Source organism: Prionailurus bengalensis, chromosome B1, assembly GCF_016509475.1.
Source record: "Prionailurus bengalensis isolate Pbe53 chromosome B1, Fcat_Pben_1.1_paternal_pri, whole genome shotgun sequence".
Taxonomy (NCBI): domain Eukaryota; kingdom Metazoa; phylum Chordata; class Mammalia; order Carnivora; family Felidae; genus Prionailurus; species Prionailurus bengalensis.
Genome location: NC_057344.1, coordinates 69,835,744 through 69,851,358, shown reverse-complemented (window position 1 = coordinate 69,851,358; position 15,615 = coordinate 69,835,744). Strand labels below are relative to the sequence as shown.

At 34.8% G+C, this 15,615-nt stretch overlaps 1 protein-coding gene across 3 annotated transcripts in view; it reads left to right on the top strand.

Annotated features, from left to right (window-relative positions):
- TMEM144 (transmembrane protein 144) overlaps positions 1 to 13,605 on the top strand; it is a 53,045-nt gene extending 39,440 nt beyond the window's left edge. For all 3 annotated transcript variants that reach the window (XM_043566660.1, XM_043566670.1, XM_043566649.1), the window contains 4 exons: positions 1,700 to 1,819; positions 2,930 to 3,027; positions 6,386 to 6,439; positions 12,291 to 13,605. In XM_043566660.1, the coding sequence (XP_043422595.1) occupies positions 1,700 to 1,819; positions 2,930 to 3,027; positions 6,386 to 6,439; positions 12,291 to 12,374 (356 nt within the window). In that variant the 3' untranslated portion in view covers positions 12,375 to 13,605. The remainder of the gene's footprint in view (positions 1 to 1,699; positions 1,820 to 2,929; positions 3,028 to 6,385; positions 6,440 to 12,290) is intronic.
- Positions 13,606 to 15,615: the final 2,010 nt, after the last annotated feature.

Sequence of the window (15,615 nt, the reverse complement as noted above, 5' to 3'; positions counted from 1 at the left end):
ATAAGAGTGTATACAATACTTTTGGTGTTTTTATTCTTTTCATTTGTAAAGGAAAAAAACAATAAAAATAGAGTAACATAGGATAAATTAAAAGAGAAGGAGAAAAAAGAGTGAAAAAATAAAATGGAACCAGGAATGAGTCTAAACTCTGTGACACATCTGTACACTGGCTAGAAATGAACCATAAATTTGGCTCTAAGGTTTCTTACAGACACAAGGGAAATCAGATCAGTCCCACAAATCGGTGAATGCAAGATAAAAAGAACTAATTACCCAGGAGTACAGTTGTTCTTGGTCCTGGGACATAATAAACAATGTACTCAACAATCTCTTTATGTAAATACTACAATCAATTCTTAGGGATCTATCCTATGACAATTTGAATGTAGTCTGGTAGGAATACACCTTATTCCAATTTATTCAAAAATAATCCTAGAGAGGTATAATTTTTTATTTCATTTATTTAACGAACACATAAGTAGTACATGAACTGTGCTAGACACTGTTCCAAGCACATTACAATAATAACTCAGTTGATCCTCATAGCAACCTTTGGGTTAGATGCCATTATTATCCTTGTTTTACAGTTAATAAAACTAAGAGAGAGATTAGGTAATTTGTCTGAGTCTCAAAGTTAGCAAGTAGTGGATTGAAGATCCCATCCAGGTGGTCTGTGCTTTTAAAAACTGTGTTATGTTGCCTCTTGTGGTGGTCCATAGATGTGTTGATCCAGAAGTAGGGTCTAAGATTTTAGAAGAATAGACAAACTCTTTGATGTTCAAGCTTTTCTCCTTAAACATGGCCGCTCATCTTTGTCAAAATTTTAGTTGAGAGGAACATCCAATGTGGCCTTCCCAGCCAATAAGTTATAGTACACCCGTCTGTATGACTAGAGTACAACCTAATCAAACGATCAGTGGAATTGCGGTTTCTCAGATATTGGGCCACCATAATGTAATGAGATTTATAATAAACAATTGAATAAAACTCTCTTTGGGATAACTTGCTGAATATCCTTCCATATAACGTCATCTGCAACAGAGATGCTGGTCTCCAAATTGGTCACCATATAAAATTAGCACTCCCATAATTTTTTCACACACAACCCCCAAATACAGCCTACCTGGAGGTTTGCTATAGCCATTGATAAAATTAAGTCTGAATACTATTCTTTTTTTAGTGTTTATTTATTTTAAAAGAGACAGAAAGAGAGCAGGTGTGTGAGCAGGGGAGGGGCAGAGAGACAGGGAGAGAGAGAATCCCAAGCAGGCTCTGCACTCTCAACATAGAGCCCAACGCAGGGCTCAGTCTCATGTACCATGAGGTCATGACGGGAGCCAAAATCAAGAGTCAGATGCTTAACAGACTGAGCCACCTAGGCAGCCCAGTCTGAATACAATTCTTAAAAAGAAGATCGTATTCACATAATGTTTATAGTTTCTTATTTATCTTTCCAAGGTAATCATAAAAAAGTCTTTTAGACTTGATTATAGTAACTAATTTACCACTTCATATTTCTAAGTTTTAAATACATTAATTTAATTCCATACAAACAGCATGTAGAAAACTAGGATAATAAAATATAATTAATGACTGTTTACTTTTAAGGTTAATTTTGGTGGATTTGTTTTATTATTAGAACCTTAAATATATTTGAAATGAATGACACATTTGAGAGTTTTATAATATGTATTTTCAGATTTAGACTATGTTTTTGCACACTTCAGCGGCATCTTTCTTACGAGTACAGTCTACTTTTTCGCCTACTGTATAGCCATGAAAAATAACCCTAAGCTATATCCTGAAGCAGTCTTGCCAGGTAAGAATATTTACTATAAAAAATCTTACTCTGTGAGAGTACACTCACTTAGTTTGATTAATTGTCGTCTGGAAACCAAGCCATCCTGTGTGTGTGTGTCTGTGTGTATGTTCATTCCCTAATTGCTTTGACCCAACTCACAACTAAATATGAAGGATTTAAAAGCCATGAAACTGGATATGAAATACTAGTCATCACAGAACCTGAAACTTGAGCAGTGAATCTAAGATCTACTGGTTTCCTACACCAGAATATCTTGTAAATTGACCATCAGACTTTATTATTTCTTCTTCATTACCTCAGGATGGTTATTAAAAGTCAGAGTCCTATGACTATTTTTTTAAAGTGTCAACAAATAGAAATTTGTAGTCACTTAGGTCAACAAACATTTTCTCTGAAAAATAATAAGAAGCCGTTTTAGAGTTTGAAAAAAGCATATGTTGAATGTGCATGCTTTGGGCTTAATCCATTCGGCATTGGTGGTAAAAAATACATATAATTTCTCACTTATTTCAGAGTTTGCCATAATGCAATTTGGGACATAAGTCCACAAGCAAAATTTTTTTAAGAACAAAATAAAACATATGTCAGAGATTCATTTTGAATACCTGATTCAGTAAAGTCAATGTGTGCTGCTATACCATTATAAAAAATGATAAGATATGTACTGAACACTTAGCTAAACTATCCTGAAATTTATATCTGGTATTTTCTTTCAAATTCTAGGAGGCTTTTTTTTTTTCCCCCTTAGCTCTAAGCATCTTTAGGTTTATAGTTTATAGTTTAGCATAAATGGTGTTCACAGAGCATGCTCAGATCCAGTATCGTCCCTTGGTCCTTCTCCACTACCCAATCTTTACCTCAACCACAACATTGGGTATTTTATTTAATGTCAATTGATAATTATACCCACAGCCATCAAGAGCAAAAAAAAAAAATGACTTGGTTTCCAAAATTATCGTAAAACACAGCTCAAAAATCCATGTTGGCCGACAATGTCAATGGGAATGCGTTGATATGAGCAGCTTAATATTCCTGCTGTATCTAGAGCATGGATTTTTCAGGAGAGGAACATGGCTTGTAAGTGTGCACTGTTTGTGTGTGTTTCAGGTTTCCTGTCAGGAGCTCTTTGGGCAATAGCTACCTGCTGTTGGTTCATAGCTAACCACTCTCTCAGTGCTGTGGTCAGTTTTCCAATAATCACTGCTGTAAGTAGCTAACTCGTCTTTCCCCAGTTTTGTTTTTTAAAGGTAAATCTGATTTTTCTGAAGCAACCCTAGTGAATCACTGAGGACTGTCATGGAGTTTGATTTTTTTAAGAGTACGATGTGTATAATAGTTTCATGTGGATTCACCAGCAGCCTCTGGTCTCACGTCCTTGACCACTAAGGGAACGTTGCTAACCTCATTTTAGCAGGTTTATTAATCGTTGATATCCTTGCAGTTTTTGTGTGGTCATTTTACCTAATGCTATTTTGGATACATTGTAATTTGCTGTTTATAACAGTATTTATCTCTAGATGACAGTTTATAAATTAAAAATGTTCTTGCGTATATTCTGGCACTTGAAGCTCATGAAAACCTTGTGAGACAGGAAGTACTTCAGACTCCTCATGTGGAACTTCATCTGGTACTTTTTAAAGAAGGCTTTCAGGAAGTGCTAAAGCAAACTACTGTCTCTGGATGAGTTATATGATTAAACATCAAGTTTTGCGCTGTGCTTACGAAAGGGAGTTAATGGGGTAGCTAATTCTTTTTAACATATTGTTTCCTCAGAAGAGACCATTTATTTTCTGGCACTAAGTTCTGAATAGAATGTATCACACTGGGGCCTTTTACAGAGGACACTGAGTAAGAATAAATAATATTCCTCAAACAAATTACAGTAGACAGAGATTTGGTTTTTCTATCACGCTTTCTTGTATTAAATTATGGTAAAGACTTAGGACAAAACATTAAAGCCTAATTCAGTGGAAATAAATTGCTGAGGTAGGTGAGGTATGGGCAGATGGTCGGTGGGAGTAATCACTGTGGCTTTTGGAGACTTGCCTGTCTGAAGGACTGTTCTCGAATCACCGTGATATAAGCAAAGTCTTCTCACCCACCAGCTGGAGCTTCCTCTGGTGCCTGGGGTTTGTTACCTGGGGAAAACAGGTGTTCCTGGGAGTTGAGGGAATTGAGCAACATTACTACTAGGTTCTTGTTTGGTTTCATTTTCATTACTCTAGCCAAAAACAAGCTTTTCCACATGCAGACAAGATTCAGTCTTTTCCTCAAGGATCTCATATTTTTCTTTATTTCATTTCTTGGGAGAACTAGATTTTTTTAACGTTAACTGTTTTTAGTGGAAAATTTCAAACATACCCATTACCCAGCTTCAATATAATAAATATTCAATAATATTTATTGAATTTATTGAATATAATAAATATTCAATAATAAATATGATCAATTTTATTTTATCAAAAGAGCACTTTTTTTTTTTAATTCCGGAAGCACTGTTCTTCCCAGGTATGTATATTTCCACTGTTATGTACTCACTGGTAACTAGATTGTGAGTTTCTTGAAAGCAGCCTCTATGTTACTTATTAGCAAATGATAATTAAAAAGGAAAGAGGGAAGGAAGGAAGGAAGGAAGGAAGGAAGGAAGGAGAGAGGGAGAAAGAGAGGGAGGGAGAAAGGAAAAGAGAGAGGAAGGTGGGAGGGAAGAAAACAGAAGAAAAAAACCCATGTAGCAGGAGCAAGCTTGTTCCCTCTGGTCTAAATTTTCTCTGATAAATCTAAAAGCTGAATCAGTTTATTCAGAAGCTCAGCTTCTGAAGATAGCTCAAGCTCACCTCATTTTCAAAGGCTGATTTACAAATGTGCAATTTATATTCATTTTATGGAAGGAAAATATGCAATCCCAATTGCCAAAAAATCAGCTATATTTCTTATCCAAAACTCCTTCCTACCTGGCTCTCCTCCGCCTGAATCAAAGAGGATGTCCACACTTTGAACTGTGCTTGCATTACGTTTAGCAAAGCAACATTCCTATAACCACATCACTCCCTACAATAACCCTTAGACCACGTCTAAATTAATATTTAGGAAATCATCACCCAAAAAGCCTCAAAGGGCAATGATACCTTTTGGCATTGTCTTCTATTATGTTCTCTGAATGGATATAAATTTTCAGATTAGAGAGGATAAAATTCTTGAGCGATTGGCATGATAACATTAATATTATATCCCCCATTCTATTGTTTCCTCTTATCCTGTCCCAAGTCAGTGTGGAATTGCCTGAAGGACGCAGATGCTTCTTGTTTGATTTGGATTTTGAGGCTTAGGACCTTACGTCACTGATAAAAGACAGTTCCTTTGACCTAGTTCTCTGGCTCTTTTGATGTTGAACCTTCCAGATGCTGATAAACAGAGTAAAGTATTTTTATTGCTTCGCTTACATACCGGGAGTAGAGTCCAACTTTGCTGACCCAGCCGTGTAGATGGTTGGAGTAGTGGAAGGGGAAAAACGTGTTGGAATTGTTTATGTGAAACTCTTCCAGAGTTTGTGCAGAGCTTGAAAAGGAATCCTAAAAATGCTGATACAATACACCTTCTCCACAAAGACCAAATTCCAATTTTTTTTCCTTCTCAGCTATAAAAAGTTAATAAACTTTAATAGCTAAAAGTTTCAAACTGCAGTATCATCCTTTCTACCTTACTTCTTCTCATTTCTTTTTCCTATATTATTTTATTCCTGTCTGAATAAACCTATTGCTTATTTATCTTTACATGGCTTTTGTATCTTTCCATAATACTGTCATTAGCATTCGTTGGGATTTAATGTTAGACATAGTTCATCACCGTGCAATAGTATCAGTTTAAGAATTTAAAAAAAATTTTTTTTAACGTTTATTTATTTTTGAGAGAAAGAGAACGTGGGGTGGGGAGGGACAGAGAGAAAGGGAGACACAGAATTGGAAGCAGGCTCCAGGCTCTGAGCTGTCAGCACAGAGCCCAACGCAGGGCTTGAACTCACAAACCGTGAGACCATGACCTGAGCTGAAGTCGGATGCTCAAACGACTGAACCACCCAGGCGCCACAAGAAATTTTTTAAAGTACATTATTGGCTGGGTCTCAGAGAACATACTACAGTTTCTTCAATTATGAGATTGCCTCATTCCCAAAAAAGTTATCAGTTGTTCCTACACTTACTTCTATTAATCCTATTTCTATTGTCCTAAGTTCGTTGGAAAAACATAAACTATTTGTTTATGAAAATATTATAAGTAGATAACATTAAAGGAAAGTATTACATGGCACAAAATATTACAGCATCATCAATACAATAAATATAAAAATCATAAAGAAACAAAAAAAATCGTTATTTTTTACCTAATGCTACCTTGGTTAATGTTGAATTAGAGCTGAGATTATGAATAGTTTAAGCTGACAATATTGTTGTATTGTTTTCATGGCAAAAAGTTACTCAAAGCATAAGGTCATCTCTCCAATTTACTGTATGTAGAGTACACGTCACAGAAAAATAACTAATCTAATTAGAACTTTTCTTTTTATTTAAGGGTCCAGGATTTATAGCTGCAATGTGGGGTGTCTTCAAGTTTAAGGAAATACAGGTATGTACAAGAAAGGGCAGATTTAGAAAACAGGGATAGGTCCAGGTAAGAAAGGTATTTAATACTATGTTTAAACACTGAGAATCCCTCAGTGATGAGGTGTGCCTAATAAGGATTTGATATTGACACGATCACTGTTTTATCCAAACTGTGAACATGTGCAACGTGGAGTTTATTCAAGTCTTGAAGTGAAGAGTATCAAGAAAGGTATCCCAAAGACCCTGGACCAGCAACAAAAAAAAACAAAAAAAAACAAAAAAAATGTTTCTGTTATTTTTCTGAAAACTGTATGTGACTCCTAAGCCCAGGGCAGAAAACACATGAAAGGATTTAACAAGTGAAGATGTTCAAAATGTTATCATCCCTAACAAGGAAAGAAAATACTAAAGCTGTGATAATTATTATGAAACATATTTCTCTCCACCCCAGCCCCCAGTCCAAAAATGCTTTAGTTGACTTTATTTTCCTTTAAGAGATTTTGGTTAAATAACCAATAAAATATGATGAGAAGGAAATTTTACTTAATGTAAAATCTGGCAGATAAACAAGACGAAAGACTTTTTTATCCTAAGATTAAAATATCCCTGAGGCAAATGGACCTTGGGAATAGATTTTTCTGTTGGTTCTCATGTCTCTCAAAGGCTCCATAGCAAACCAGCAACTTTATAAGAAAATGGTGGGGTAGCAAGGGACTATTACCACTTTTCTTTCAAGTGTAAAAGATGGTGATTTAAAATTGCATTTATTAAATACTTCTAGGATGTGTGTGTGTGTGTGTGTGTGTGTGTGTTGTTTGCATTAAAAATTGCTGTAGGAGCACCTGGTTGACTTAGTCAGTGGAGCATGTGACTCTTGATTTTGTACTTATGAGTTCAAGCCCCATGTTGGGTGTAGAGAATCCTTAAAAATAAAATCTTAAAAAAATACTTTTTAATTGTTTTCAGAATTTTTCCCATTTACCTTAATTTGAGGAACATATGTGAATAGTATTTTTGTAATAGCTTTTACTAAAAAATATTTATACAAATTAGAGACACTCTGTCAAGGCATCATAGACGTAATATTTTCTATCTTAATCTGCAGCTATAATAACAAACAATTTCTGGTTCTAAGACAATCTGATGTCACTAATATCTGGGAAACAAAAGGCAGCCCATCTACCTGGATGATCCTTAAAGTGATTGATTATTCAATATTAGATATAAAATATCATTTCCTATATTTTAAATGAAATGTTTTGATTTAGAAAACCATAATTTGACAGTACAAGATTCTCAAATTTAAAAAATAATAAATTTGTTTGGAATATATGCACCAATATCTTATTTTTTTTTAATGCATAAGACAACTTAAAACATTTATAGAGCCATAAATTACTTTCATACACATTTCTCATTTATTTTAGTTAGGGTTGCTTTCCACAAAAAGTAGTTCGATGTCCAAAACATGTCGTAATGTCTTTGCAAGTATTTCCTCTGCCCCAATCAGGGTAATGATTTCTATTTATTTATTTTTAATTTTTTTTAATTTTTTTTAACATTTTTATTCATTTTTGAGAGATAGAGACAGACAGAGCATGAGCGGGGAAGGGGCAGAGAGAGGGAGACACAGAATCTGAAGACAGACTCCAGGCTCTGAGCTGTCAGCACAGAGCCAGACGCAGGGCTCAAACTCACGAACTATGAGGTCACGACCTGAGCCGAAGTCGGACACTCAACCGACTGAGCCACCCAGGTGCCCCATGATTTCTATTTAAAAATTGGGTGTTTATTATCTAGTATAACATACTGAAGCCTTAGAAAATCACAAGTGAGCATAGCTTATTTGCAGTTATAGTTAAAAAGAAGCACAAACCAAAAATAAATTTAAAATAAAGGATTTGGAAATTACCTTAGTTACTACTGCAGTAATAATGTAACTGAATCAAAAATCCTCTTTCCTAGTTACAAGAACCTCTTGGGAGAGAGAAACCCTAACCATTGAGCCTACTGTTAATTCCTTAGTCCTCTAAAAAGAACTAAAAGACATTCAAAGAAAGCTTTTTTTGTTGCTTATGGACACCTTTAAAACGACAGCTCAGACCAAATTTTTAATGAAAAGCCATGGCCAAGTAGGGCTTAACTTTGGAGTGCAAGGATACTTTATAATGTGCAAATTAATCACTGTAACATAATGTTAGATAAACAGAGAAAAGCTATGTGATAATATTTTTTCAAAAGGCATGTGCTAGAATTAAAAATCAGTTTTTAATTAAGAAAAAAAAAACTCCTCAAAATGTTCAAATAGGAGAAAGCTGTCTGTCAAAAAACAATAGCAAACAAATAGCTAAGGTGAAACAAAAGTTCTCTCTCAATTACACCTCAATAAAGCTGAAAACAAAAGGTCTTCTCTTTAAGTTGGAAGTCAAAAGATTTCTCCATTATTGTTGTTATTCAATATTTTCTGGAGATCCTAGCCAGTGTGATAAAATAAAATTAAGAAAGAGGCAACATAGATGTAGGAAAGAAAATGAGAAAATTGTCGTTTGCATGTAACATTATCTGCGTTAAAAATTCAAGCCAGTCAGCTGAAAATCTTGAGATCCAATAAGATTATTTGGTCACGTGCTGAAATATAAGATAAATATAAAATCAATAGCTTTCTAATACCAATAACTGGTTAAAAAGTGGAAAATGAATATTATTGAAAACTATAGAAATTATTAAGATAAGAAAATAATCAGCAAGAAACATGCTAGATTTATAAAACCACTCAATTTCCCACAAAAACTTCCTACAAAACATAATATCAGAACAAATGGGGAAGCTCACCGTATTCCTGAGGGAGCAGCTCATTGCTGTCAGTAGACAGTTATTTCCAATTCACATTCAGTGTGATTTCTACAAAATTCCAACGCAATTGTCTCTGGAATTTTGAAAGTGAGTTTGGCCAAGTATGTATGTAAAAATAAAGAGAGAGAGGGCCAAGGTGAAAGCAGAGAGTGACTTTTATTGACCTTCTGGGAATTAAAAAAAAAAAAAAAGCAGAAGAAGAACTTACAAATCTGTCTACAAACAAAATTTAAGAAGTATTCAGTGAGGCTTATCATTCAATGCAGGTGCCTAACTGCCTCTTAATGGGTGGCTTAAAGGCAAGTTTTAAATACTTTACATGCCACCGAGTTTAAGAAAGAGCTGTCAACTGAACACTGACACCAAAATCCTATCAGAAACATTATTCTTCTTAGAAACAAGATAAAACCCTAGAGGAAAACAAAAGCAACACATGTATCTCTATGACTTTTAGGCCCTACCAATTATGTCTTGAAGCAGTACTCAAAGACACATATTGGAAAGTCTACAACCTGCAGGAGTAAGAACTTAATCTGAAATCCAAGTACTTTTTGTGCTAAAGGGTTTAATTATTTCATTTAATCTTAATGCCATAGGGCACCAGTTGGATATTTTCCACTTCCAGTGTTCTTTTATATCTGCTATCTGTTCCTCTTTGGGAAGTTTGTTTTGTTTGAAATTTGTTTGAATTTTATATTTAGCTATTTTAAGCTAGATATAAATTATTATTTTTAGAAACACACATTAGCCACAATGCCTACAAAAATACAGGAGATTATCACTACAACAATTTATAGGTCAGTAGCTAATCTCAGATAGAGGATGAGATGATTTGTGACCTTAGTAACTGTTTCAGAAATCCAAGTTAAAAACTTTTTGCTTTGGGGAGAATGTTAGCATGATCTTTTAAGTGCTAATATTTACCTTTGATGAAGGGAAACAATTGCTGTTGCCCAAATATAATTGGTCTTTTTCTCTAGGAGACTGGGAAGTTTGAACAGATTCTTCACCTTAAAGGGAAAAATATTTTACTCTCTGAGAACATTATTCTTCTGTCTACATAGACAATAAAGGAGAGAGCTTAGCAAATAATCAGAGAGCTTAGTCCCATAATCAGGTTATAAAATGGTAATAAGTGAGGGCCCCGTATGTTGTTTTTTTCTTACTTAAGTAATTGTATCAACTGTTTAATTCACAAATGACATTTGGAAATCACCTGAGTGTATTCATTCTTTGAACAAATAGGTATTGAGTGCTTGCTCTCCACCAGTACAGGTATCTAGGTAAAGGTTGCAGTCTTCAACACTGACAAGATATCAGGGAACCTTAAAGTCTTAGCAGGAGTGTGTGTGTGTGTGTGTGTGTGTGTGTGTGTGTGTTAATAAGCTCCTCTGTACTTAGCAAGGCTTTGTGGTGCTGTTTTCATTTGTGGAACTTGTATTAGAGGAACTTTGGGTAATATTCCTACTCACAGTGAATCAGAAAATTCAGCTGTCCCCAACTCAACTTACAAAGACTTCTCTCATCATCAAATCCATTCTCTCCCAATTCTTTATTAGGTTGAAGAAAGAGACTATACGCTTTTTGGAATTTTGGCTATGTATTAATTAGCATTAATCCTAATAAGAGCTAATAATGATATTATATTATTTGACTGTCAGGAGATCTCAGTGCACTTTTAGACATAAAGTCTAAACATAGACAGAAAATCTAAAGTTAGGGAGGTGCTGGTCCTGTTTTATTTACTTCGTGATGTTCAAACCTTACCTTAGAGCACCAGGGTTTATATTGAATGTGGGATATAGACAGCCTGCCCAGTATTCAGATGGGAATAGCCTGGGAGCTTGAAACTATTTCATATGAAAAATGGTCAAAGGAGCTAAAATACTGATCAGGAAAAAAAATTGCTTCAGGAATATAAGACAGTTATTTTTTAATGTTTCAGGGTTTATCTTGTGGGAGAGAGATTAGAATCGATCTATCTGTAACCCTGGAGATAGATAGAACTTATGGTAAATAAAATATTTCTACTTAACACAGAAAGATATTTGTTAATCAGAGATGGACTGGCCACATTGGGAAGTGGTTCTCAGTGTTTCCCATCTTTAAGATCAGTGGACCTACCCATAGCTGGGCAAGGCAAACTTAGTCTCTCTGTTCCTTTCTCACCCTTCAGATCGAGCTCTATCTCTCCATCTGTACCTCGTCATCTGTCCCCAAGCAGACTCTAGTTGCCTCCTTAACGATCTCTTTGCATCCGTTCTGGACCCCTCCAATCTGTTCACCATCCGCAAATAAGTGTGGGCTTTATAAAATGTGAATCCCATCTTTTCACCATGTCCAGCTGCCTATGTCTTTGCCTTCCCATTACTTGGAAAAATAAAACCTCAAACTGTACATGACCTATGAGCCCCATGTATGTTTGGGCCATAGCCCTCCAACCTGGTTTTTATCCACTTAACTCATTGCATGGGTCACATTGACTTTCTTTCCCTGGCAAGTATCATACTTTCTCATACAACAGAGCTTTGCACATGAAATTCCTTCTACCTGGAGTCCCTACCTGTTTCCCTGCCCAATTAATTGATACTTACAGTTAGAAGCTTAATTCTCCACCATCCAAACCAGCCTCATTGAGATTCCTTTGTAACACACCTCAGAAACAATCATGCTTGTTTACTTATTAACATTCCTCTCACTTTGTAACATTCTTTTCTGTGATTAATTTCTGCCTCCCATATTATATAATTATCTGCATAAGGGCACATTTTGCTCACCATTTTAACTCCAGCACATGTTGATGCAAAGTGGATGCCCACATGTATTTACTGAGTGGGTGAATTAGCAAGGCTCTTGTGGGTTTTCAAGAGAATCTGAATGATTGCTTGGAGGAAGAGCAAAAAGCATGCAGATGGCTGGAGCAGAGAGTTAGCAAGGTCCCTAGCAATCTTAAGAGTCTGTGCTTTCTGCATGTTTGATTCAAATTTTCTTAATTACAGTTACATTTTTTTATTATTCAGGGTCTACAAAACTACCTATTGATGATATTTGCATTTTGCATCATCTTGACTGGAGCATTATGCACGGCTTACTCTAAAATCTAACAGGCATAAGACCAGCAGATGGCAGCAGTGGGTAAGAGAACACCACTACGGGACTCCACAAATATGCCAAGGACAGAGTTCATTTTCATACAGCAAATGGATCTCCACTTGTCTTGGACTGGGTAAATGATTTTTTTCCCCACAAATGTGAAAATAAAGAAAACTAAGTTTCAGTCAAGTGTAAAAATGAAAAAAATCTGCTAATGAACTATTTATGAAGGGAAGATTTTCTTGGGTGACTACAATGTCTGCATTCTCACAGCACTACAGCTGAGTGCTGCTTTTACCACAATATGGACTCAATGGGCAAGGCAACTTCTGCTTGTTGCATAAGCTACAAAACAGTGTGGAGTTCATATACACAAAGAATTTTGTATACGTCCAAGTTTCCAACATGTTACCCTCATTAATGAAGAGAGGAAGAAAAATGTTGGGGAGAGAAATAGAAGACCCACCTTATAATGGAATTCCAAAGATATTTAGATCCTTTGCTAGAAAAAGTAAATGTCACGGTTGGTCACTGAATGTTAAAAAGGCCATTTCATTATTTTTAGCCCAACCTTATTTTTACTTCAAATTAATATTGTGCAACTCTACATCACCCACTGGTCTTAGCTCAAAATGCTCTTGATTATCTCCAGATAAAATCCTCTTCAGAGAAGAAAAATTTCCCACCGTTGGGATTATATGTATAATACATATACAAACAAAAAGTGCACATACATAAATGCACACACATATGTATGTATGTAGGGGGAATTCTAGAGTTGCTGTAGTGAGGGTCTAGCTTATCAGAATGAGAATTTAGAGGGACCAAAATCTTCTTTGTATGTATAATTTATTATTTTTTTCTGAAATATACTTCTGTAAAATTCTCTTTAAACTGGAGACTTTCTTCCTGTTTTAACTGGTGGTTTCCATTAGGTTAAAGAAAATAATGGACATGTTATTTATACATATGTGTGTGTGTGTGTGTGTGTGTGTGTGTGTATTCAGAAGAGACAGAATAGCATTCTACTTAAGTGTATGCACTCTAGGGCTAACCCAAATGGGTTTAAATCTCACTTGTTCTTCATCTTAATTGTATCACTTTGAACAAGTTCCTGAGCTTCCTGTATCAGATTCCTCATCTGTAAAATGGAAAATAGTGATAATGATGATTGTTGCAAGGTTCAAGTTAATTAAAATCTGTACCATGTGTTCATGAGTGTCTGGCACTTGGCAAACGTTATATAATCCTTAGTTATTATTATTATGTGCTGTTTGAGAAAGCAAATGTGTCTGTAGATTGGAGAATATTTTGTAAGAGCTATTGCCCTCACCGCCAGCCCATCCAAACAACTACTTATTCTTCTCTATGAGTGCACTTTTAAAAATGATACTGGAGTCTCGATTTCATTGAATTATTTAATTGTCACACCTTACCAAAACTCATTTTAACTTTAACCTGAAATACCATTAATTATGTTGATAACTTTAAATATAAATTAACATAATTATCCTTTAGCTGAGATTGCCAATTTATATGCAAAGTTTTAAATGTGAAATTAAACAACTGCAGAAGAAAAAAATTTTTTTAATCTTATTACCACTGTATAGTTTCTGCTACCATACAATGCCTTTAGTGTTAGAGTAGTGTGGGGAAAAATAAGCTTTTCAAAATAATTACCATACAAAAACTCATTGTATACAGGTTAGTCTAAATAGGCAACTACTGGGGAACCTGGGTGGCTCAGTTGGTTAAGCGTTCAACTCTTGATTTAGGCTCAGATTATGATCTCATGGTGGTGAGATCAGCCCCTGCTGTGGGGCTCCGTGCTGAGTGTAGAGTCTGCTTGGGATTCTCTCTGTCCCTTTTTCTCTGCCCTTCCTATGCTTGCACCCAAAATAATAAAGAAACATTTAAAAATAAATAAACATTAAATTACTTAATAAATAAACATTTAAAAATAATAAAATAAACATTAAAATAAATAAATAATAAACATCAAATAATAAATAAAGAATGAAAATAATAATAAACATTAAATAATAAATATATAACCATTAAAAATAATAATAAATAAACAGGCAATTGCCAATTCTACACTTTCTTCGCCCAACTTAGGAAGTTAATGTCTCTCTCCAAGTTTTGCAGCTTTATTTTTTCTTATCTAGTATGGTCAGATTGTTGTGTTTTAACTCTTTATTGCTTGGCTGTCTCTGTGTAGAGAGAAGGTACTACCTGAAGTAGGGAAGTAGGAGACCAGTGAGGCTGGCATCCAGATTATTAAAATTTTTTCTTAGCAGAATAAAAACTCCTAATTCCTAAAAATTCCTAATGAGTTTTATGGAGTTAATAGTACAGTATTTGTCCTGAGCTACCAAATCTACATTTGTTCCTGTTGTGCTCATTTATTTGCACTTAGAGTTGCTAACCACTAAACCTATATGTATCAATATTGGTAGAACTGAAAAACACATTGAGTTAAAAAGGCAAGTTCTAGAACCATGTGCACAGCATGATACCATTTAGGTACATTTTCAAAAATCAAAGTAATATATATATTTTTCTATGCATGCCTATATATGCAAAAAGTTAGAAAAAATACACAAAACTCATACTAATGTTTGCTTCTAGTGAGGGTAAATGAGATCAAAATGGCAACTCTGGGATTAATGTCAGCTTGAGCATTATCTGTAATTCTCTAATTTTTATGGCAATGAATTCATACATTGGTTCTTTAATATGTGTTAAAGAATCAACAGCAAAAGAGCTCAGAGCATGTGTCTAAATGTTAAAGTAATTAAGTCTAGATAAAGAGAATATGGATGAATGTTATGTTCCTCTTTATTTTTTTTAATGTTTTTAAATTTCAAAGAAAGCATGCACACACACATGCACACAAATAAAGAAGACAGGGATCAAGACAAAGTTGGAAAATTACCCAACTTAAAAATCCCGCCTTCTAAAGGTCGAATCCAGAAACTCACTTTTCTAGAATTCCTTGCAGTAGGATGTGACATTCCTGATTATGTAGCCTCCAAGGTCAATTTTATGGTCCTGCTGGAGATTATGTGAGCTACCTAAAACACTTGCTTCAGAAATTTACCCTCATTAAAAAAAATAACCTCACAAATATTTTAATCAACTTTAACGAGGTATAGTTTGCATCCAATAAAATGCTTAAGTGGAAGTATTATGAGCAAATATATACACTCATGTAATAACCACTACAACCTAGATACAGAACATTGCCAG